At 39.0% G+C, this 26,125-nt stretch overlaps 1 protein-coding gene across 5 annotated transcripts; it reads left to right on the plus strand.

The window, feature by feature from the left end:
- The first annotated feature begins 1,213 nt into the window (after nucleotides 1-1,213).
- Nucleotides 1,214-26,031, plus strand: LOC143768806 (embryonic protein UVS.2-like). 5 transcript variants are annotated; one of them, XM_077257448.1, is made up of 16 exons: nucleotides 1,214-1,296; nucleotides 1,401-1,656; nucleotides 10,919-11,150; nucleotides 12,395-12,422; nucleotides 13,624-13,668; nucleotides 15,003-15,059; nucleotides 15,194-15,328; nucleotides 15,416-15,533; nucleotides 18,874-19,052; nucleotides 21,800-21,881; nucleotides 22,031-22,158; nucleotides 22,297-22,412; nucleotides 22,897-23,122; nucleotides 23,666-23,784; nucleotides 24,022-24,232; nucleotides 25,820-26,031. In XM_077257448.1, the coding sequence occupies exons 3-16, from the start codon at nucleotides 11,076-11,078 to the stop codon at nucleotides 25,822-25,824; spliced, it is 1,524 nt and encodes a 507-aa protein (XP_077113563.1). In that variant the 5' UTR covers nucleotides 1,214-1,296; nucleotides 1,401-1,656; nucleotides 10,919-11,075; the 3' UTR covers nucleotides 25,825-26,031. The 5 variants fall into 5 exon arrangements, with proteins under 5 accessions (XP_077113563.1, XP_077113566.1, XP_077113574.1 ...); XM_077257451.1 differs by having other exon boundaries at nucleotides 10,989-11,150; XM_077257459.1 differs by lacking the exon at nucleotides 13,624-13,668.
- The last annotated feature ends 94 nt before the right edge of the window (nucleotides 26,032-26,125 follow it).

Here is a 26,125-nt window from a genome sequence, read left to right on the forward strand (position 1 = left end):
GGGGCTTCGCCAGTTACCAATAGTCATGATGACCAAAAGGTTGCTTCGCCAGTTACCAATACCATAAGGCAGTTTTTTCTAATCCATGTTGGTAAGGATGAGGAAATAGGGAAAACTACTACATGACAGAGAGGCCTTTAGGAAATTTAAATTAGATATATATGTGCCATCAGGATTAAACTTAATGCAGCTGTACCAGGCTTAGAAGTTGAAGAAAAAGGGCGTATAATTCTAAGAGTGAACTGTGATTTGCCAGAGGAAAAAAAAAGAATCACCTACTCTGAATTATTTTTGCTCCCACTGTGACAGCACACTCGTAGAATCCTACAGCTTATTTCAGCACTGTGCACTGTGGAGATGTGCAGGTTTCAGACCAGGGAATGGAGAATATGTATGACTTATAATACCACTGACCAATGATATGTATGAGCAGGGGCCGACTAAAGGGTGCGGTCTCACTCCATAGAACTGTATGGATAATGATGTGCACCCCCTGGCAGCCAATATATATAACTCAAATATACCCTCCTTTCATCGCTCTGAAACCAGTTCACAGTGCATGCACTGGATAATTTTAGTGAGTCACATAGAATGACTGCAAAAAACATGCTTCCGGCGCAATCATGTTAAACTGACAGCGGCATGACATGTTAGCAGCTGTGGGAAGATCGTGGATTCCACCCTTGGCTGTTAGGGGCAGATGTCAGCTGATAAAGTCAGCTGACATGTACCGGAAAACATATTATCTCAACGCCGAAGCCCACATAGAGTGCGGGGATACAACCTATGACATACGTATATGTCATAGGTCATGAAGGGGTAAAAAAAAAACTGACCGCATTAACAATTTAGATAATGCTATCCCATCAGTGGTTTGGATGCTGTTCACATTGGGTTTGCTTCAGTGCCTGGGGTGAATGGCTTTTCTGTTTGTCATGATTTCCATATAATTGTATTATTATTATTATTATTATTAATATTTTTTATTTGGGAGCATGTATCATTTAATAGTAGTAGAGAAAATCCTAATCTTTAGTGTATAAGCATCTTTAGTGTTATGACTTATGTGCTTAGGTTGTGACACACAAGAGGTTAAATTTTACGACTCCTCAGACTGACTATTTGAGAGGTTTATTACTGAAATTATGTTTATGGTGGGTTTAGAGTTACATCATGACAAAGGAGATGAAGAAGAGCATTTTAACACTGAGAGCTGGAACTTAACACTTTGGTCTGTTGGTGTCTGGCAATAATGAAGTCGAGAGCCTCAAATGAACTACAAATACTGCAGGAAGGGTGAGCTGGCTATTTTTTGTTCTTTTTTAGCACATTGCTAGCGCCTATAGTTTTCTTGCCGAGCCACTTGGCTAACCCACTGGTCTCTCCTATAATCCCCACAGAGTTTGCCTCCTGAAAGTGCTACCGCACACTTGGCTCTGGTACATCATGGTGCATGTTTACCTACCTGGTTCTGCTATTCCAAGGTGCTGTCCGTACATTTCACTCTGCCTACCAACTCGTTTCTGCTGTTACAAGTTGCTGTCCCTACTGCAGCGTCATGTCTGTCTGAAAGATTGTGCTCTTCTACTCTGCAATTTCAAAGTTCCTGTCATGCTTTTCACCAAGACCTATGACTTGGTGAATATACCTTAGCAGGTGAGTATGAACTTTTAACATGTTTGCTAAAAAGCTTTTAGGTCTTCACTATCGAAACAACAAACCTGTTGCTGATCCCAAGAAAGGGATACATTTCCGACAGTTAAAATGCAAAACACTCATTGGCTGCCATTACTTTATTAAGTATACTGAGCTGGAGAACTCCTCGGAATTTTCATAGTGCTGCAAGGTGCACAACACGACAAGGTGCACAAACTGGCCAGATAATAGTGGTGACACCTCCACTGTCTTTTGTAATTGGCAACATTTAACATTTTTTCTAACCAAAAATGTACAAACACCTTAACATTTTTAGCACATTTGTTTTGCTACAATACAATAAAATCCGTAAAAAAACGAAAACAACAATGCTGGAATTGTGTTCCCACCACTTCCTTGCAACATGATCTTTATATAAAATGAATGGCACGATTCAAAACTATTGTCTTTGCAAAAAACAAGCCCTCATATTGCTATGTTGGAGGAAATAATAGAGAAGAAATAGCACTGAAAATCAAAATATACATTCATCTTTAACCCCTTCTTCACGTGGCCATTTTCCATTTTTACGGTTTTGTTTTTTCCCCCCCTTCTTCTCAGAGCCGATACTTTTTTATTTTTCTGTCCACATGAACATATGAGGGCTTCCTTTTTGCACAATGAGTTCTGCTTTTGAAAGACACCTTTAATTTTACCAAATAATGTACTGAAAATGGGAAAAAAATTCCAAGTTCGGTGACATTGCGAAAAAAATTCAATTCTGACAATGTTTTTAGAAATACATTTTGAGGTAAAAATATTCTTAAAGTATGATTCTGCACATTATTACAGTTATGGAGAAACCAGACAGGTAAAGTTTTTTTAAAAATGTATTTAGTAGTGAAAATAAAATCAGAAGTTTAAAAAAAAAATTGGGGAGTTGAGTCGCCATTTTCTTTGAACCATAACGTTTTCATTTTTCGATCGATGGAGCTGTGTGAGGGCTTATTTTTTGCAGCACAAGACAAAGTTTTTATTGATACCATTTTGGGTTAGATATGACATTTTAATATCTTGGTACAACATTTTTGTGGTATTCCAGTGACCAATAAAAACGTGATTTTGGTGTTCCTGAAATTTTTCTACTGAGGGTGTTTATCGACCGGGTTAATTGTTTTTATATTTTAATAGATTGGGCTTTTCTGAAAGCGGCAATACCACATATGTGCATTTTACTTTGTTTTCTTTATTTTAGTGGATGAAAAGAGTGGTGAATTTAACTTTTATTTTTTATTTTAATATGTTCATATTTTTAAAATGTTTTTTCACTGTACTTGTTAATCCCCTTAGGGGACCTTAACCTCTTATCGACTGATTGTTTTTGCTACATACAACAATGCCACAACATTTCTCAATATAGTGAAAATCATGGTCTCCTGTTGAAGCCCTGCCACAGGCTGCATTTCAAAGGAGATCCATGAAGATAGGCATGGGGGTCTTTAGAAGACCCCGTCGATGATCCACGATCACTAGTGTTGAGCCTTCCAATACTGCAAATATCGGGTATCGGCCGATATTTGCTGTATCGGAATTCCGATACCGAGTTCCGATATTTTTGCGATATTGGAAATCAGAATCGGAAGTGTGCTGTGTGTATGGTTCCCAGGGTCTGGAGGAGAGGAGACTCTCCTTCAGGCCCTGGGATCCATATTCATGTAAAAAATAAATAATAAAAAATATTGATATACTCACCCCTCCGGCGGACCCTGGCACTTAGCGGTGCCTCCGTTCCTAAGAATAAAGGGAGTGAAGGACCTTCGATGACGTCGCGGCTTGTGATGGCGTGAGCGGTCACATGAGCGGTCACACGACCAATCACAAGTTGCGACGTCATCGAAGGCCCTTCACTCTGCATTCTTAAGAACGGAGGTAGGTGCTTGGACCGGTGAGAGCCGGGGCCGTCAGAGGGGTGAGTATATCAATATATATTTTTTTTTATTCTTTATTTTATACATGAATATGGATCCCAGGGCCTGAAGGAGAGTTTCCTCTCCTTCAGACCCTGGGAACCATTCCGATATTTTGTGTCCCATTGATATGCATTTGTATCGGGTATCAGTATCGGCGATATCCAATATTTTTTGGATATCGGCCGATCCAATCCGATACCGGTACCTTTGCATATCGGAAGGTATCGCTCAACACTAACGATCACGTCACAGGTGTGCCGATAGGCCAATTGAATGGTGTGCCCATCTGCAGGTGTGTGTTTAATGTAATTGTCACAGATTGACAGCAGCATTTAACAGTTTAACAATCAGGGGTTGTGCTTTGTGCTATAAGCAATTGTTAGAGACAGGTCCTGGCTGAAATACACAGCCACGACCTGCGAGTCTGCTACATACAGTACATCCGCTAATGATTTGCGCCGTACATGTATGGCAGATATCAGTAAGGGGTTAATGACTAAACATTTTGGGTCTAAATCATTATTGTATTTGCACCTTTATTGGCAATTTTTTGCTACTTTTTAATTTGCAGCTTATTCTCCTTAAATGTCAGCACTTTTTTTAAAATAATATATGCTGTAGAAAATAAGATCATGTAAGAGGTAGATAATTAAAAATATATTTTAAGTCAACTTTCCTCTGCAGCCACTAGGCATTTCATCTTCCCCCATCTGGTTTTTGGAAAATCTTCTGATCACCACTGCAGAGGCCCGATACATTTCTATCTAAGCACACGGAAGGTTATAATGTCATGACCTGTGGTGTGACTTTATGCTCATAAAGTTCGGGGTTCATTCTGAACTTTGAACATGGACGTTCTCCTGACAGTCCGTTTTACTGTTTGGGTTCAGTGCAGAATAAGTTTTGTTGAAAGGCTGCAGCACAGCAACCCAACATGCTTTTAGGCTGTGGGAACTTCTGGAGCTATTACAGTCATGCCTGTATATATACCAGATCACAGGTTGCCCACCACTTCATCTCAGCCTGGTGCAGCGAGTCTTAACAGCTTGTGGAGCAACATGCCATAACAGCCTGTTACACAGTGTCATAACAGCCTGTTGCACAATGCCCTAACAGCCAGATGCAGAATGCCCTAATAGCCTGGATCAGCATGCCTTAACAGCTTGGTGCAGCGTGCCGAAACAGCCTGGTGTAGAGTTCCCCAACAGACTGGAGCTGCATGCCCAAACGGTCTGGTGCATCATACCATAACAGCCTGGTGCAGTGTGCCATAACAGCCTGGTGCAGTGTGCCATAACAGCCTGGTGCAGTGTGCCATAACAGCCTGGTGTAGTGTGCCATTGTAAGAAGAGGGACGTGCCACAGGTACCTTTTTTGTCCCGGAACTGTCAGGGCTGTTGCCTCTGTTGTCTCATTGCAGGTGGAAAGAGGGGGTGTGGCTAAGGGTTTACAGACTCAGCATGCAGAAATGGGCAGACTTGGTGGGAAGAGACAGCTCACAGCAGGGGGACGTGAGTGCTCCGGCCCTCCGGCCCTTCAGCGTCAGTATAGCGCAGGCCCGCACTCGAGCTTCCCCGCCACCGATAACAGAGCCTGTGAGGAGTGACCTGCAGTGTGCCCGTTGGTGACCACAAAGCGCAGTGTTGAGCATTCCGGGCTCGTGAGTACTGTGCGCATGCTGCCAGAGAAAGACCGGGAGCAGGACTGTCTTCTGTGCCCTGATTCACCAGTGTATATCTTCCAGGTCCTGTCGGGCTTAAACAGTGCTGTGGCCCATGCTCTTCCGGCCACATCAGTACATGGACTAGGGGCTCAGTGGAAGGTATCGGATACCAACCACTGCCGCCAGAAGTCAGATCAATGTTACTTCCAGGACCATATTGGACAAGCGCCATGTCAGCCATTGTTAGTGCCATCACCTGTTCCAGGATGACCACGTCATGATAAAAATCTGACAAGATAAGTTAACCCCCAAGAACTGTTAATACCTTTTTCCACTGTTCCTTAACCCCTGCATCTTATCTATATTTTTGTACTGCATACCCAAACCCCCAAATTAACCTTTAACCTCCCTGCATGGAGTATCTAAGTGTGAATTAAATGTGTTAACCCTTCCTCTGTCTTCTGTCCGTCACTGCATTCACCAATCTGCTCACACCATAACAGCCTGGTGCAGCATGCAAAAACAGCCCTGTGCAGAGTGCAAAAACAGCCTGGTGTAGAGTGCTCCAACAGCTTGGAGCTGTGTGCCCTAACAGCCTGGTGCAGTATGCCAAAACAGCCTTGTGCACCATGCCATAATAGCCTGATGCAGCATGCCCTAACAGCCTCATGTAGAGTGCCCTTACAGTCTGGTGCAGCATGCCATAACAGCCTGATGCACAGTACCATAATAGCCTGGTGCAGCATTCCCTACTGTAAACGCCTGCTGCAGAGATCCAGAACTGTGCAGAGTGTATTAATAGCCTGGTGCACAATGTTCGAAAAGCAAGATGCAGAGTGCATGGTGCAGTATGCCATAACAGCCTGGTGCAGTGTGCCAAACAGCCTAGTGTAGCATGCCCTAATAGCCTGTTGCAGAGTATCCTAAGGGTGTAATAATCTGCTGGGCACCTTCTCTTCTTCACTGTATAATTTTTGGGGTGGAAAAATGAGGAGAGCATCAACATGGTTAATTGATGACTGCAGCAAATCTCTGGTGATCAAACACAGGTGCTAATTGCTGCGTCTTTCTGCACTGTGTAGGCCGTCAAGAAGGGCAGTGGAGAGGACTGGTGGAAGAAGATGTGGGGGATGATGAAGTTCTGAACTCCACATGGAGTGAAGGCTGTCCGGGTGATGTGCACATTTTGGAGGAAGAGAAGGTGGTCACAATGCCTCATTTACACAGCAAAAGAGGGAGCAGGATACAAAAGCTCACGGGCTGGCCCCTAGCCAGTATGTCATCTGCTACTGCCCATCGCACCAAGGAAATGAGCACACCAAAGTGAGTTCTAAGGAGCTCCTTGGGTGGCAACTCATCAGGCAGTTTGCTGTGGACAAGAGATAAGTGCTTTTTACACTGTGCAGTCGGAGCCTGAAGCTAGGCATAAATGTTCTGGGCCTGAGCATCACCTGCATGACAAAACATTTGAATTAAAAGCAGGAACTGCAGTGGAGTACACACTTGAAAAAACAGGAAAGATCTGAGTCTCCTCTTACTCTGGGGAACTAAACAAGAACTAATTTTAAACAATATCTTTATTTCAACGTATTTAGGATAAACATACCAACACAACCCCTTAAAAGACCCTTCTATATAAGACACCTGCACCTGCAATCAGGCACAGCATATCACCGATGTGGTCACACACGGTTTTTTTCCCATATGCCTCCTGAGGAACCATATCATGGGGGGGAAACGCGTAGAGGCGAGATCTGGGCACAGATAAGTGCAACAGATTTTTAACTGTTATTATTTTGACTTTTTCACCATGTATATATTCTAAAATAACAATAATATTACTATATATATGTGTCTTTAGTACATAGATAAGACTGCATCTCTCTTGGCTTTGTGTGATAAATTTAATAACAGAGCTGACATATAGTATGTTCTGATTCACTGTGCATCTCCTGCTGACATGATGATTTAATGCTTATACTGTAGCCCACCAGCACAGCCCCATAGGCACTTTCCCTCAGCGGGTCTAATTATCTGTAGGGACCTGTTTAGGGCATCCTAGGGACAGCCGCCGAGGAGCGGGGGCGCCATTTTGCGATCAAGAGGGTGCCAACCTCCGCTGTGAGGCAGGGCAGTGTTGGTAGGGACGCATAAGGGTGCGATAGCCAGTGAAGGAGGCTTAGAACAGACGGCTAAGTGTGCCATTTTTATTTGATTGAGCCTTGAGAGGCAGTGAGTCTATCTGTCATTTTGTTATTTGGTGGAAATATCATATCTGGTAACTGTCTGTAATATTTGGGCCCTAGGAGTGGGCAGGTGTGAGGTGTCCACGACGCATTGTGCACTAGGGACCCATAGGGCATTGAGGGTCAGCCGTCGAGGAGCGGGGGCGCCATATTGCATTCAAGAGGGTGCCAACCTCCGCAGTTAGGTAGGGGGCACCACAGGGACGTGTAGGTTTAGATCTCAGATAGGTACCCCATCCCTCTGCCCATATATATGCAGACCAGATAGTTAACCCTGTCTTATATAGAAGGGTCTTTTAAGGGGTTGTGTTGGTATGTTTATCCTAAATACGTTGAAATAAAGATATTGTTTAAAATTAGTTCTTGTTTAGTTCTCTATTAAATACTAATTTGGGGTTATCATTTAATAAAATTCTCCTCTTACTCTCTCTTCTGGTGCAGTCTTGGCCCTTCCTCCCACTCTCAATCTACAGGGCCACCTGGTACCCCAAAAAGAGAGGATGTGTCAGTACCATAACCACCAGCAGTGTCATGGAGCATCAACACCTGAATGACAGCATTTCCAAATTTCTGGTCTTTGAAATGCTGCCATTCTGGCTGGAGGAGACAGACTGTTTAAAAAGAAACTGATGGCGGTGGCTGTCCCACAGTGTGTGCTTTCCAGCTGCCACTACTTTTACAGGCGGGCCAACCCTTCTTTGCACAAAAATATTGTGGACAAAATAAGGTGTGCACTCCATCAGTGGCAAGGTCCACATAATCACCAGTATGTGGACTAGTAAGCATGTACAGGGATGTAAAATCTCTCTAACTGCCCATTGGGTAAATGTATTGGTTGCTGGTCCTGAGGCAGAAGGTGTTTTGGCGAATGTCATACTACCACCAATGATTGCTGGATGTTTCTCTGTCCAGGTTACCTCCTTTGCTTCTTCCACCACCTCTTCATCTGGTTAGTGTAAAACCTGCACCACCAACTTCAGCACAGCCAGAGATGACCGACAGCAGGCTGTTCTAAAACTCATCTGTTTGGGGAAAGATCCCACACCACATAGGAGCTGTATATGGGGATTAAACAACAGACAAATGAGTGGTTGATGCTGCTGAACCTCAAGAGCAGCCTGTTGGTGTGCAATATAGGGCAAAATCTCTTAACAGCTCTGGGTCTAGCCTGTTTTACGCACATCCCTTACTTGTGCGTGTGTTGAATTTGGTGGTGCAGGGTTTACTTAAACATTATCCAGATCTGTCAGAGCTGCTGCAGAAAATGTGGGCTGTCTGTGCGTGCTTTCAGAATTCTCACCTTTCTGCTGCTTGCCTGTCTGTGCTGCAGCTTCACTTCTGCCTTCCCACTCACTGCCTCACATACGACAAACCAACAAGGTGGAACTCCACCTTGCATATGCTGGACAGACTGGGAGAACAGAAGGAGGTAATAGTGGAGTTTCAGATGCAGCACACATTGGTGAATCACTCTGCGAAACACCACCTCTTCACCACCAACGAGTGAGTCTCAATGCTTGACGTGTTTGTGCTGCTTTGAGTATATGGCCAACACTGATGACTCAATCATCAGCATTACTATCCCAGTTCTCTGGATCCTTTAAAAACCGCTGCAGGCAATGATGGATGAGGAGATAGCATGGGAGAAAGAGGAGCAGTACATACAGGAAACTATCACATGATTATCAGGACATTCATCCACACATGGCTCGGAGGTGGGGTTCTGTACCAACAGCAGCCAGGAACACAACTTTCCAGCCAGGGGACAGTTTTTATGGATGAGGAGGATGAGAGACCGTGTTCATAGCAGGGTGGCACTCAAAGCATCTCTATGGCCTCACTAGAGCGTGGCTGGGAGAATACATAGGACACAGGCTATGCATCTCCCACTGAGGACAGTTTGTTGTTACCTCTGGCCAGCCCAGAACCCATGAGCCAATATATGTTGCTTACTCTGTGCAATGACCACGGAGTTGCCCAGTTGTTACCAGTGCTGATTACAATGTTGCCAACCTGCTGGATCACTGTTACAAAGACAATGTACCATCATTACTTCCATCACTGAAGCGCAATCAGAAAATGTGGGAATACAAGTGCACGCAGGTAGACGCTCTACTAACAGCATTCCCACCTGACAGTGGGGACTCAGTAGAAGCACAAGGCAGTGTTGGCCACCTCCTCCTCCGCCTCTTCCACCTACACATTCACTTCCTCCTCCTCCACTTAGACCTCCTCCTCCTGGTTCAAGATAATTGTTTTTCTTTTTTTTTCACAGCACAAAAGTTAGCGACCCCATTCTCTTCTATTGGGTTAGGGGTCAAGTTTGGTTACCCAAACCGAACTTTGGAATAAAGTTCGACTGAATACGACAAGCTCAAACTTTCAAATGTTTGCTCATCTCTACTCATCAGAGCTAATGGTCTTGGCCTAGTGTGATAACACAGAGTACAGCAGTGATAAAAAAAAATGCAATGGGATGGTACAGAGCGTCGCAGAAGTGGAGCAGTAAAGTGAGTCAGAGTATTTTTTAACCTTTTGATGGTTGGTTATGCTTCAGCCAGCCACCATTTTGCTGAATTAGTGCAAAAGCAAATTACGAAAAATGACAAATGCATTGCAATTGTTTAGTTGAATTTAATTTCACTCAAATATATCCACATTTCACTATATCACAGATATCTTAGCACAAATGTTGTACTCTTAAAAAGTGGCAAAACAGGCCAAAGACAAAAATAAAAAGCATTTTTAATTGAAATTCCAGAAAAGCGCATTTTGATGAATTTTGCACATAAAACGTCAACGAATATCATATGATTTTAAAAAAGTGCAAAAAACAGCAAGTAATAAATATGGCCTTTTGTGCTGAAATTTACCAAAAGTGAAGAATAAAAAGAATGTGTTTTTTTTCTAATTCCAAATTTAAATCATATATAGGTTTAAAAATGCCACAAAAAATAGAATCATCATCGTCAGTCCCATTACTAAATTTCACTAATGATATATCATGTTCCTTTCAAAAACATTTTAAGCACATATATTGTCTCCTAAAAAATTAACCCTCTCCACTACAAAATCCAGATCACTACACAGCAAAGATATCACTGAATACTAAAAGTGAAAAGAACTTTGCAAAGTGGAAATTCTATAGATTATATACATTGTAGGTACCCGCATTCTAAAACGTATAAAGAAGACGTCTCTTCTAGACATTATAAATGTATTTACATAAAAAAATTAATAAAATAATATGCATAAGTGACAGGGTATAAACATTGTTTTTTAAGTCAGTTTTGAGACACAGTCACATAATTATTAATTCCATCAGTAGACTTGGACTTGCTGAACGAATTAAAGAACTTCTCCATGGTAGTCAAACTCTAAAAATAATTGTACATCTATAACAGGCTTATATCTGTTCCCGGATCTCCTACAGACCATTACAGATATCTTTATTTCTGCTTTGTGATTGGATAGATGCATGTATATAAGGCTGACCTGACATGATGGTTGGCATGCATCTCGTCAAGAGACAATTCCTTCCAATATTATAGAACTAACAACATGGATGTGAAAATGAACCTCCTTTTACTACTTTTTGTAGTGGGACCCGTGACAAGCCTTCCTCCACCTCTACAGGTAAGATTTATTTTTATGTCCCCATTAGAAAAGCCTTTTCCTAAACTTTCTTCACGTCTCCTCCATTCTTTAATCCTTAGTTTAGATTGGCTAAAGGGAATTTATCAGAACAATTCACCAGCATCACCTCCAGAACTCTGTATGTAGTCATTTTGCTCTCTGAAAGATGAACATTATCCATATCTTCCCCTATGCAATCTATTTTAATTCATATCTGAATGAAGCTTAAGTGCTCTGGGCATGATCAAAGCACTTCTCAAGTGCGGTCTCGTTGACTCTGTTCTCCACCCAGGCACACCTTCTGAGGCTTGACGAAGCCTCACTGGCTTGAGTACACAGCATCCAGTGAGTCATTAGTCAAACAGAGGAAGGTGGGTCTAGGTAGGAAATACATAGCTTAAGGGAGACAAAGGTTTGGTAAGTGCTTTAACACTCCCAAAGCACTTAAGTTTAACTTGCATTTGAATTAAAACAGAGATAGAGCAGTGAGGGAGCCAACAGTTTGCCAAGGTGAAGGTGTGGACAACATTATCTTTCAGAGAGAAAAATTACCAGATAAACACTTTAGGAGGATGGGTGGATCATTTGGAAATATTCCTTTTGTAACATTAGACAATATTGGAGAACAATAAGGCCATTTACTTTTGTTATTGCCTAATCTTTGCTAAGAAGGTTTTACCAGTTTGTACAATTCTGATACATTTTTGTGTCACCCTTCGTGTTAATAGTTGGTTTTATGATTTTTTTAGAAGATTTTTTGCCTTCTTATGTGTCTTTATGGAGAGCATGTCATATCCAGAAATGCTAATTACCTCTAGATATAGTGGTAATCTGCAGGAAAAGAGCAGACAAATCCAGTGTATCTGGCTCACTGGAGCAGACAGTGAAATGTTACTGCTCTCTTCCAATTTCCAAGTCCGTGGGACGGAGCGGTGAGCATGTCGTCATCACCGATAAATCACCGATAAATGAGTTTTTGGAGGTCTTATGTTCCCGTTAGATCCTCAGTGACTTCACAGATTGTCATTCTGGGAAATGTATCCTTAAAAATTCATAATAATGGAAATTGCAAGTAATTGCTTTATCTTCTTTTCTTTAATGAGAGAGTGATTAAGAATTTATATACAATACGCAGTTTATGTTGGAAATTTTACTGCCCAAAATTCCATCTTGTCTATGCTGACCTAATCTACTGCAAACATTTCAAGAAGTGTAACTAATGATTACCCATATTTCTTCTACAGTTTTCCATATCAGGCTTAAAAGGAAATGGTAAGAACTCTCTTGGATATGATTTGGGTTATTCTTCAGTGTCCTCGCTTTATTTTTACTATTTGTCTTTATTGAATACTTTTATATTTACTATATAAAATTAAGTAAATTCATAAACAAGCGCTGAACTATCAACACACCTTTCAGAAATCAATTGTACAAGCAAATGTAATAAATCTTATAATATACTGTATGCTATGAAGCAAATATGCTTTTGTTTCCACTTATGAGCCACTTCTCCCGTAGCCTGCCTCTTGAATTCATCATTCACTCTGAAAAACAGTTAAAATTTATCTTGCTAAAGTGGACATCCAGCACATTGAGCAATCAAATTACAGGGTAGGGAAAGGGGAAAGAAACGTGGGAAGCAGAAGGAGGACAACAAGGCAGAACTTTGCTGGTGGTTGTTCCCAGTGCTTTATCTCATCCTAGTACAGAATTCACAGCTACACTGCTCAGTACATCTGGATGATGTACTAAATAGGGTAAAAGAAGGGAAAGTATTAAATAATGGTCACAAAATGTCAAAAAATTGTGAAATATTGTAAATTATTCTAATATTCATATCAATGTTATGCTGGAGAACCATTAGCAGAAGCCAATGAACAAAATGTGGCTAATTTATCACTGGCTAAGGAACACAACCCTAGTCTTTAATTACAGTCAATGGAAATATCATTATTGAGATGAAGATCATTGGAATATAAATCTAGCAGGTACATTACACTATGGAATATCACATCTAATATGTTTTATGTAGAAACATGCCAATATGATTTCCTTTTAAATGCGTATTCTTAAATTTGGAAGTGATCCTCCTTCCAAAGGGTAGTGCATAGCTTCCTGACTGCTGGGGATCTGACTATTTGGACCCCATCGATCCCTAGAACTGGGGCTCTAAGGAACCTGATGTAAATGGAGCATGAGTCGATCATGCAGACTGCAACTCCATTTATTCTTAGGGGAATGCACAACACCAGCCAAGAGCAGCTCTCAATCTCTGGCAATCCCATTAACAATAAATGGAGTGGAGGTGCACCTGATTGATCACGGCTCCATTTTCACAGAATTTTACAAAACAGATTTTTTTTTTTTTACTTTTGGCCAATCCATAAATACAGCAGAGCACTAACATATAGTAAACAATTAATACCCTTCAGTATTTTTGTTTCAATTATTAATAAACTTTTTAATTTAACAGATATTAGATTAGATGAAATAAAGAAATTGGCACAGCCTGAATCAGGTACGATTTTTCAATATTTAATAGAGAAAAATGATAGCTAAAATTGTGAAAACAATTTACGTTTAATAATGTTGACAATGCCATGTCTTGTGATAAACATTTAGTCCTGAGGTTTCACATACAAATGTCTAGTTGCACAAATCTGATCAATAACCTTAGTTAACGATGATTGGGATGAACTAATTGACTTCTGACAGCCTGGATGCTTGGGATGCATTGCTTTACAACCGGGGTCTTATTAAATAGGCTTGTCAGGCAGTGTGTCCTTAGCAATCAGTCCATGAAAAAGTAATGAGGTCTTCAGGTCAAGACACAACTGAAACTAATAGTAAAGAAAAGGTAAGGATATTTGTACAGACTAACATGAATATCAGACTGGCCAATAAAGAAGCATGATCTGTCACTTCACAGACCACTGTTCCAGAATACAGTGGTGTCAGCTTTACATTACTCCATTCAACACTTGGTATTGTGCTTGGCGATGTAAGATTGCATTCAGCTGCTTGAACATGGAAAACCCATGCAATGAATCTTCCAATGAAGGCATGTTTTTTTCTGCTGATGTTGAGCTAGAGGATGTTTCTGCCCATGGCTCCTCAACACTTGGTCATCCCGCTCTGCTTTGTTACATTGTCAAGATGCTTCGGCTCCTCCCGCTTCTCAATAATATCACGTTACAGATGATATGGAAGATTTAGGAGGTAAAAAAATGCCATGGACTGACTCGTTACATCGGTGGATCCCATAACAGTATCGCTGACTTCTTTACACCAGCCATTCTGTCACATGTTAGGAAAGGCAGATGGTATGACGAGGGGTCAGGAGTTATACATAGGGGAACATGGAGACAGATGTTATACACTGTGTCTAATAGGACTCATTAATTAAGAATTATAACAAAATAATGATATCCATTTAGTGTATATAAATTAATGTACCAATTTCATAACGCTCACTTATATTATTTGATTATTTGCCCTATTTTTTTTTAATTAACAGTCAAAGGTTAAAACAAAAATGAAACAAACTAATTCTAAATGATTATACTTTGAATGTTAATATTATAAAAGTAATTAGAATTCATATAAATATGATGCTACACACTTAGAAATTTGTTGGTATATTGTCTTTTTATATATTTGGGATATATTTCAATATTTTTAACATGATCGAATAAAGATTCAAGATTTTATTTAGAGTAGCCGGATCTATCCTTCCTTTTTTCATAGAGTTACAAAACATAAATATGAAATCTATTCCCATAGAAAATATAGTAGCTGAAGATAAATCTACAATATAGGATTGCTTTATTATGTACATGTGTTAACTTACAGATATTAAGGAAGAAGAACCTGAAGGAGTCTTTTCTAAAATATTGAAGGTTAACAAAGGTAAGAACTTTAGGTAACATTTAATTAATATGTAATAACATTTAATTTAATCTATTAACTGCATAAGTAAGACAATTACTCGATGTGAACATTTCTCTTGTAGCATTTAAACTATCGCTATTTTCTGTATTTAGACAAAACCTTGCCTGTACAAGAGGGTGACATATTGGTGAAAACTGGACGCAATGCTATAACCTGTACACAGTGCTTATGGCCCAAATCTGCAGATGGGACGGTCATTGTGCCCTACACGTTAGCAACTGTTTATAGTAAGTTTTTCTTGCCTTTTTTATACCTAAGCAGACCATGATAACTGTTTGACAAAAGATTAATTACAAACATTTTTTAAACACTAGACGATTGGCAGCGCTTGATGTTTAAGACCGCCATGGAGGAATATGAATCACTTACCTGTGTAAGGTTTACACCTCGGGCAGCAGAGAGTAATTACATCAACATTACATCTGGAAATGGGTGGGTTCTTCCCTTTAGGTTTTACTACATTTCTTTGAGTAAAATGTTATGCTTGTATTATAATCTAGTCTTATAGATCTGTATAAGGTGAAGCAAGAGGAATTATGAAGCCTGGTTAGCACTAATTTGAACACATCAGTCCAATATTGTCCGAACCCACCAATATCAATGGGTTTGATTAATACACTAATGTATATGGTGGTGCCGGTCAACTAATGTCAATTGGCCATGTTCAATTTCAGACTGTGGTTTGTATTGCTCCTCAGGAGAAATATTCGATGATGGCTGTCTCATAGAGAACACAGGAGCTCTTGGCTCATCCAGCTCAACTGTGCGTTCAATAACCAGCTGAGATAGCCTTTCTGCCAAACAATCGGCCAAAGCATCATTTTCCCAACAGTCAACTGATGAGTATGGTGGACTGTAGAGATGAATTCCCTAATACAGTGATATTTAGTCATAGTTTTGAACATTTTGGTAAAAAGGAAAGTCACATTCCCCAACATTGCCTAAGCTTGTCAATAGATTCTCTATTTTCATTCTGTAGACATATGTTCTGCATATTGACAAAGGTTGTATACTACATTCTTGCTTGGAAAAATTCCAGTTTTCGACAAACTGTCTGGAGATACTTACATATCTCATTAATTGAAGAGTTTAAAATCAAATCAATGAAAAGGGAGAGATTTTCCATATCCTTTAGTAGAAATTATAAAATCTCACATGTGGACAACCTTGTTAATGCATTTGATATTTCCTAAGCTACAAAATAAAGCCTTGTTAATAATAGCACCATGAGAAGTGGAGATTTGAAAAACAAAGGTGTGCATCGACAGTCACCAGTTGAGTAAAAAAAATATGAAGTTAGTCAGTAAGCGGCATCCTTCCAAGAGTGTGTTCTATAGCAAGTTCTATACCAAGACCATCTTTTTTGGGTATGTTGAAATGCAATCATCATTTTACAAATATCCACTATTAGCACCTCTATCAATGACATGATTATGTTTAGTTTCTTAGGATACATTGTATACGTGAACCAGGTTGTTCACATACCAAAATTGAATTTTAGCTGAGATTGTAGAATTCCTTCAATAGTTTAACAAAATAGAATTGTTGTTTTTTTCTGTAACTATATGGGTTTTTTGTGTTCATCCCAATTCATTACATTTGGTATTTATTGCTTTCTGTGATCATTGATTTTACATGCTTCACTAGTTTCATAGTTTAATATGAAATTCCCCTCACTTGTAAAGTTAGACACGTCATTGTTACCTATGAGTATAGTAATATTGTACCTGTATTAGGGATGGGAGAATCAATTTACAGGACTAAGGTCCAAAGGTTAGGTCAATGCTGGATAAGAGACCTGCAAGCCTCCTTACCCCTATGCATTCCTGGCTTTTCTTTTGATTAGCCGGGTTAGCTCAATGTCATTATTGCGACCTTATGCACACATGACATCATGCCTTTACTGCTAATCAAAAGAGTTACGAATACTGGAAGGGAAGGAAACATGCAGGTCTCACATCCAGTGGTCACAGAGTACTGACCTGGCTGATGTACCTTGTCAAAGGTCACATCCAGGGGGGCCGTAACTGGACTCACCCTCTGTTATCTTTGGAACAAACAGCTCTCTGCTGCCCCATGTTACGGGCAAGTACGTGATTGACTGACGATCAACGGAGGAGGCTGCAGGCTGTTTCCACTAATAGGCCAGTTATTGAGAAATTAACAGTGATTGTATGTTACATACGCCTCCGATTTCGCACATGGAATATTTGCATATACTCCCAATGCAGTCGCTGCAAACTTCATGATAACCCCGATAACACAAAACTACTCACTGCCACCATCATTAATGTTTTATTCAGGCTGACTGGAGGCTTGGTTCTGGTTCTGATAGTGTACGGTTTCCGGGTGTGGGTTTCAGAACAAAAGGAACAGAACTATTAAATTTTACATTTAATCTAAAGCAATATGAAATAGCATGCATCTACTTCACTGACTCGTCTTGAAGCTAAATATGTATGCCCCATCACTATCAGAGCTTTTCAAGCCCCGATATTCATACTTTTTTTAGAGACCCCAAGTCTGGGGGGAGCAATACCTTCTTCCACTGTCTATGTGTAAACACATGTACCCTTAATATCTAACTCTCTGAAAAGACCTTTCCTGCCTTAATTACCTGTCCAATCTATATACCATTCTTTTATGCACAAAAGACATCCTCCTTGGTATTGCTAGCTCCCTTATTTCCAAAAGGAGGTGCCTGCATTTTAGTTAGGTATAGTTGGATAATGAACAACCTAACTTACTGCAATTTAATGCTCCTTGTACCAGTCTAATTCTAGGAGACAGTCAGCTATTTTTGCTACGGCAATTCCATGTGAGAGAAAGAGGAAGGAGGAGGGTGAATGCCCCCTCACTAGGGGCTTCAGAGATTTTAATAATTTCTATGACAGACCAGAGTAGTGGGTATCAATTTGCCCAGCTCTCATCTGTGTATAAATAAGATGAATGACTCAGTAGGACAACTTTGCTCATATGATCCATTATAATGTACAAGCTTCATATGAAGACCGAGAATCTCTTAGCAACTGTTTGTAAGTCACCTTACTCTTTTGAGTAAAGAGCTGATATAAAGAGGAGCTCTTGTGCTAGCAGGCATAATGTCTCAGGAGATTTATCAAACTATACATTCTATGCAGAGCACAATCCATCCAAAAAAAGCACCTCCATTGCTCTACAAACGCCTCTTCAGATGTTTTTGTCATGCCCAATGGTTCTCAACAACAAGCTTTACATAAGCAGATAAAGATGATGTGCCACTCGCTACTCTTTCAAGTTTTAAAATCAACACATATGGCTACAGCTGTATTTTATCAAGCTTCCTCCAGGCCACCTTCTCGGCCAAGAAGCAGTGTAACAGTAAGCCAAACAGTTGTAATTGTAAGTCTCCATTTACCGCTTGTGCATGTGAATATGCAAATAGTGGTGAGTGGCGAATAATCACTACCTTACCTGTAGAGGTCCATGTGTGATACTTAGGGAGCAAATATGTGTCAAAAACAGTTATAAAAAAAGTCTTACAAACTTTTATAGCAATAAAACTCTTTCATATAATTTTTTTAAGGACTATAATAGTGTGTTTAAACTCAATTATAATCCTTAAATAATATTGTAAGAAACAGTGCTGATTCTGGCTGCACTATTGCATGATGTGAATTGGAATATTACAGATAACTTTCCATGTTTCGCCTATGATAATAAAGACCTTATGATAAAAATAACATTTTAAGGAGCATTATAGTAAAGTCTTATTTTTCATCTTTCTATCTAGTTGTGCATCAAATTTGGGCCGTGTCGGTGGAGGACAGTGGCTTGCGTTAGATGTAGCTGGCTGCATGTACAGAGGAATCATACAACATGAGCTTAACCATGCCCTGGGGTTCTACCATGAACATATGAGGAGTGACCGTGACAGCTATGTCACCATCATGTTCCAGTATATATCACCAGGTAATTCACTTGATCTGAATGCTGAATTGCAGAGGGGTTGACTGGAATAGGCACATCTCTAAGATGCCACCTCACAGCAGGAAGGCAGGGAGGAGGTGACACAATTTTTTAATTAATCTTGGTCTCATCAACACTGAAGCTCTACAAAAGCAATGTACACTATGATTGCCTATCATTCTGTCTTCTCTTGCTGGCTAGAGATGAGCAAATTTGATTATGTCAGGGCTTATTCGACAAGCTATAGTGCTTACCGAATGAGCAGTAGAGGGAACCTGGCTTCCTGGAGAGCTCCTGATAATCAGCTGTTCGTCACCGAAGCTGCATGTGTCGCGGCTGTGTCAAAGTCACGACACATGCATGGAGAGCCTGTTTGTTGGGCTCTCCAGGCATGTGTCGTGACTGTCACACAGCCACAACACATGCAGCTGTGGAGCCAAACAGCTGATCAGCTGGAGCGTTCCAGGAAGCTGGGTTTACTCTGCAGCTTATGCGGTAAGCGCTATACAGCTTGTCGAATAAGCCCTGACCCAATCAAATTCACTCATGTCTATTGCTGTCCACATCATATCAGCTACTGCTCCTGTCCAAAATACAACTGGATCAGAAATAATAGTGGCCAGTAATAAGCGATGAAAGTGATCTGTTCCCTCCTGTCTTGCTTTTTTTATGTGCTTTTTGCTGTACCTGGGGGTTGCAGTGTGCACTTTATTGCTGACTTCACTTTGCACCTTCAAATTGCACTGGCCCAGAGAACGCTCCTGCACATTTTATGAGAAAATGGAAAAAAGAGAAAGATTTGCAAGCTTACCGCATATGGTCTAGTGTGCACGGCACATCATGATCCACCTGCTCACGAAAACTGTAAGTGGAAAAAAGATAAAGTTTCCAGCTCCTGGTTGAAATTTGTAGAAAGTCTTTATTTCATCCAAGATGTACTATGCAAAATAAAATTGTGGCACCTTGATAGCCAGGAAAATACTTATGTCCCCAAAAATTGGGAACAGTATTCAAGGAGCATTTCGCCACAGTCTTCGTCATAAGGCACCAGGCCGGGGTTTACAGCTCTTATATCACGTGAGTTTGCTCGTACATATGCACTTATAGCCTTCTTTTGCAGAGTATGCACTATTGCACTTTACTTACAACTTCTGTTATATTGCACACACTTTTGCGTCTTACAAATATTTGATTCCATTGAGACCTATTTATGCATTTTCATAGTGTGCACTGATGCATTTTGCTTGAGCATTTCTGCTGCATGCTTAGTAACTGTATTTTATCAGGACCTCTGTTGGGACTGCTTGATACATAGATGCAGCTATTATGTTTACTAAATTGCACTATATATATATATATATATATATATATATATATATATATACATACTGTATATATATAATTCCTTTATATACTAGTTTTACATATGTTACTCCATTTCAATTAAATATCACTATCCTCTCTAATTAATTACCCCCATATATTCCTGCTTAGTTGTGTTACTCTGATGTGATATATTTTAATATTCTGATTAAATACATTTATAAGGATCTATATACTCTCCGACCCTTCTCTGTGCTTTTGACTAATAGAATGGGTTATGTGTGATAATTTAATATTTGAGAGTCATTGTTCACTAATAGATAATACCTTTTTGGGGAAACCTTGTCTGATTATATTACAAGTCACTTGTCGTCATCAGTCATAGCCATGATGAAGGGGCCGTTTGAGCTCTGAAAGCTTGCAAATGTAATATCTCTGGTTAGCCAATAGAGGTATCACTCCTTGAATACTTTTCTCAGTTTTTTGGGACATAAGTATTTGCATTGATTTCATCTAAGATAAAATGGGAAAATTGGTCCCAAGACAGACAGCACAAGAGATCTTTTACCCCTCATCTATTGATGTGACCAGTTTATACATTAAGCATAAGTGGTGAAGAATAATTTCTACAGGGTGCAACATTTCCCTAACTTACTACAAAGCCTACATACTTTTTTGTCTATGGATTAATAAAAAAATGAAAAAATGTCAAAAATCTATGAAAAAATAAGAAAAAAAGTCCTAAGAATGAAAAGATTCCCTCAAGACACTGTTCTCTTTCAGCCCTATCAGAACAAAAATTCTAAAAAAAAAAAAAAAAAGAAAAAAGTTTGAGTCTTGGAATTTCGTTACACAAAGAACTATTTTTTCAATTGGCTTTATTTGTTTTGTCCAATTATCCAGGTATCAAAGTATACATCTTGTTATCAGAACAGTCATGCGGCTGAGTAAACAGAAAAGCAGTGTGGGACCACAGGGTGTATTAAAGCTTTGTTGATCTTCAGTTTAGACGAACAACAATTGAGAATCAAACTGAGAATTATTAAGAAGTGTGAAAAAAAAAATCACAACATTTTGTTTTAATTTTATTTAATATTTGTCTTTCTGTCCTAGAGGCGCAATAATAATTTCAGATATGTGTGGTGATTTTGAAGCAGCAATTGCTGCAATAGGTTAAGGGTTTTACGAAACCTTGTAAAAATATGCACGTAACCAAATTGAACAGTTTTCAGATATACCAATCTGAAAAACTGTGAATTTTTGCATGGATTTTGTGCAAAAGGGTTGATTAAATGCAAAGTCAATATAAAGTGATGGCACTGCGTACCTTGTGAATGCTAGTCTTGCTAATGTCGTAAGAAGTCGCCATTAATTTGATATTTTTATCATTATAAGATCCAGTCTAATACAGTTCTCTTGTCTTACAGGTGATCTTCCAAACTTTAATAAAGCAAACACTAATAATCTTGGTGTGGAGTACGACTACTCGTCAGTGATGCATTACGAACGGTAAGTTGGTTAGTGACATCAGGAATTATACCTGGTTACTAGAAAGACCAAAACTAATATAAAATCTGGAATATTCATTTCTATGATGTGTTATTCTGCCACAATCTCACGTTTCCACTAATTTTTTCTTAATCTTGTGTATCTGACAGTGACGCATTCAGTAACACTTCAGGACAAGCCACCATTGTGCCCAAACCTGATCCCAACGTCCCAATTGGACAAAGAGATGGACTAAGTGTTCTCGATGTTTCCAAAATCAACCGGTTGTATCAGTGCAGTAAGTTCTTGCAGATCCACATTTTTCAAAAAGTTGTAACCAAGATTTATCAGATCAGGACATTAGAACCATTATAGGGCAATAAAGATCTGTTTCATACTCATAAACATTGCTTCAATGATTCTATCCTTCTCTTAGATGTTTGTGGTAATTTATTTAATCAGCAAAGTGGAAATCTGACCTCAGCCAACTACCCATCCGCGTACCCAAATAATGCCAGCTGCGTTTTCCTGATTAGAACTCCATCAAATCAGGTACAGTAATGAAGAAACAGAATTATTGTCAAGTTCCCCATTTTTTGACACAGGACAATATTTTATAACAAGATTTAATTTCTAGTATATCAGGAAGATGCTCCTTTCTGACAACATTCATGGATTATCTCTCCTGATATATGGTGGTATAAATGAAACCATATTTTTAAATAACTATTGGACCATGTCTGTAGGTTAGATTACCCAACTGTGATCAACATACATCTATTCTGTTAATATGGGAAAATTCTGAATAAGTATCTATAAATCTAAAAGTTTAAATAGCAAAACCATCACTATAGTCCAACTTACAATACAATTGTTTCATTCTTTTGATGCTCATGACTTATTTCTCCATCATTTTTAGTGTTTGTTACTCACACCAACTCATTAGACCTCGTTCTTTGCCGCGCTACAATGGTGTTGGATAGTTCTCTGTGGTTTCATTACTAAGAACTAAATCATGACTTTTTTATGATTTTAGGTTTCATTGACTTTTGTTGCCTTTGATGTCCAGTCAACTCCTAATTGTGCTTCTGACTACATTATGATTTATGATGGTCCTACTAAGAGCTATCCTGCAATTATAAACAGAACTTGTGGCTCTGGAGCAGTGCCTCCAGTTATTGCATCTACCAACCAATTACTGGTTGAGTTTTCCAGTGATAGCAGTGTTGCCGGGACAGGCTTCAAAGCTTTATACAGCACAGGTACAGTGTAACATTCTATTTTGGTAAAATAATTTACTATACTGTTTTGTATTTTTCAATATGATCAATAGACCTTTAAGATCCACATCCTCATTGGAACATGACAACTCTATCAATTTTACTCAAGAAAAAAATGGCATTTTTGCAAAATTACATACCTTAAAAGGAGACTGTCAACAGAGAATAACAGTTCAAACCAAGTACAGGCTCTTGGTGCATCTTTGGCATGGCCAAACAGTTCAATGAATCTCCCAACCGACTTGTTTCCATCTATTTCTGCTCTTTCTGGCTGTCAATCAAAATAGATGTAAGGGAGGAGATAGAAGGAAAACAAGTGGGAAGGTGCAGTGAACTGTTTGGCCACGCCAAGGGTTCAATGAGTGCCTGTACTTGGCTTGAACAGTCATTTTGTGCCATCTCCCTCCCTTTAAGACATTAGTGTTGAGTCGTGAAAGAAGTAAATTAAAATGTATACTTTTTTTTACAATTTTTGAATATCATATTTTTTGTGCTATATTATATTCTTTAAATTTTTTCTTACAGTTCCATGCGGAGGAACGTATTATGCACCCCAAGGAAACATTACTTCCCCCAATTACCCTAATAACTATAGAAACAACCTGAGCTGCAACTATACGATCACAGCTCCAGTTGGACGCAGGGTAAGGTTCTCTTGTTTCTTGTTACAATCATACAAGCAACAAGTTCTGCAATCAACATATTGTTACAGAGCAAAGATCAATGCATGTGTTTGCCCCATGATTCTTCACAATCATATTCAACATAGAGTTTTCTATTTTGTATGCTTTATTAATATCCATGTGTTGTAACGTGTTACGTGATCCAATATATTAAAGTAAGCTTCACTAGTTACAATGTATGATTTGGATTTTTTTCAGATTGTCCTGACCATCAGTGAATTTAATATGGAGTATGGGTATTTCTGCATGTATGATCATATACAAATCCAAGATGGGAAAGATACTTATGGACCATTCTGTGGACTAAGAAGTATCCCTGTCATTACCTCCCATACCAATAGCCTGGTGATAACATTTTATAGTGACTGGAGCAATCAGTATAAAGGGTACACAGGGTCATATAACTTCAGTGAGTATTACAGCCTCATCTTTATATTTTCATTTAAGAGGACAATAAAAGAGGAATTTTCACTGGCTTTTAATTGAAAACTAACTGCTTTCTCAAATTAGCTCCATTGATTCTGGAACAGCTTTTCTTTATTTTCCGGACCCCCTATATTACAAAATGTTGCCCTTCGGAAATAATGATGCACATTTTTCTTGCAACCATCTAGTCGTATAATACAGAACTTCCCTGTTTGTGTGTGGCCATGTTTTTATTGTCCAGAGAAGAAAAATGAAGCACTCAGAGAATATTTGTGGTAGAGGTCTAGCTTTTTGATGGTAAAATCTGTACCATTATTATCGACAGTCATAACGTTGGAACTGACGGGTACAGAATAATAATAACTGTTTTATAATCTGTGGAGCAGTAGCAATTGGAAAGGGAACTCAGTTTAAATTAAAAAAAATCCAGTGATCAGTTCTCTTTAAATATTCATTAATGGTTAAACAATTCAGTAAAGAGCTTAATATGGTGACAAGGGATGATGTCATGGTGGCTCAGTGGTTAGCACTGTTGCTTTGAAGTGCTATTGTCCTGGGTTCAAATCCCACCAAGGACAACATTTCCTCCGTGTGTTTGTGGGGGTTTCTTCCCATACTACAAAGAAATACCGGCAGAGAATGTAGATTGTGAGCCCCATTAAGACCAAGAGTCAACCTTTTTAGTTTCTTGAAAATCAACTATAAACTGTGATGAAACATTTTCATAAGTGTTCAAATTCCCAGTGACAGGTTTACCATTAAAAATATTCTTTACTCAGTGTCCCTTCAAGTCAATTTTTTTATGTGATGTATAACAGGACAGGTCTTCCAGAGTTAGACACTTGCAATTATTCTTTATTATGGCCAAGATATGTGGTTCAAGATTGAGGCAACCTTTCTGTTATCTCACAATTCCACAATAACTTATTCTAGAGACTTCACAAAGTAATTTTATTTGGACCATCACTTTTTTTGTTAGATGGGAGTGCAGATAGCAAGTTCATCATAGTATGACAATTTGCTGTAACCTCAGAGTATTACCTGTTATTTCTAAGCTAAAATAGTCTAAACAGCATTCACTGAGGTAATGAGAATTACTAAGTTCTTGTTGTATTCGTTGAGTAGTCTCTGTAATTCCGGGTTCTTCTGAGTTCACCACTTAGGGAATGAGCATTGCCCAATTCTAATTAAAATCATTGGCTTGTCAATATAATTCTCAGATCCTTTGAATCCGCTACTGAGGAAATGAGCATATTCAGTTCCTATTGAAATCATTGGATAGTTAAGAGGATAAATATTAAAAATCGAGAGTCCTCAGTATCAAAATGAAGGATACCAGAATGCATTGCTTCTTTATAGAACTAAAGATGCTTTTTATCTACTTTCTTCCCTCTGGTTCATACATGTGAGCCACCCTAATATTTTAGATATTGGTAATAATTCATTTGATTGCTAAATCCCTAGAATAAATCAGCTGTAAAATAAAATATTGTCTATTTCTACTTGACAAAATGTATTCAATAGGACGTATTTGGTTTTCTAATATATCTTTATCCCTCTTTCTCTATAGTATAATTGGAGATTACCACACACTGAAACACTCTTCATCCTGGAAATGACAACCTCCTTTCTGAAAATTTATCTATGTGATGTTCTTGATTTTCTTTTAGCAAAGTTTAGTTATTAATAATGACAGATTATGAAATTATTTAAAATTTCTTTTGGGTCTCGTATACACTCCTTTTTTTAATAAGGTACTCTAATAAATTTTCAAATTGCATCTTATAATAACCTCCATATTCAATTATTTTGAATGTCTGAATGTGTATGTGACTATGTAAAGGTGTGTGATAATGCCTGGCATGTCAAGATCTGC

This window comes from Ranitomeya variabilis, chromosome 1, assembly GCF_051348905.1.
Source record: "Ranitomeya variabilis isolate aRanVar5 chromosome 1, aRanVar5.hap1, whole genome shotgun sequence".
Classification (NCBI taxonomy): domain Eukaryota; kingdom Metazoa; phylum Chordata; class Amphibia; order Anura; family Dendrobatidae; genus Ranitomeya; species Ranitomeya variabilis.

Coding starts and splice junctions, on each gene's coding strand:
- LOC143768806 (XM_077257448.1), top strand. CDS start 11,076: ATGGATGTGAAAATGAACCTCCTTTTACTACTTTTTGTAGTGGGACCC. Junction 11,151..12,394: donor GCCTTCCTCCACCTCTACAG/GTAAGATTTATT, acceptor TTTCTTCTACAG/TTTTCCATATCAGGCTTAAA. Junction 22,413..22,896: donor TTAGAACTCCATCAAATCAG/GTACAGTAATGA, acceptor TTATGATTTTAG/GTTTCATTGACTTTTGTTGC.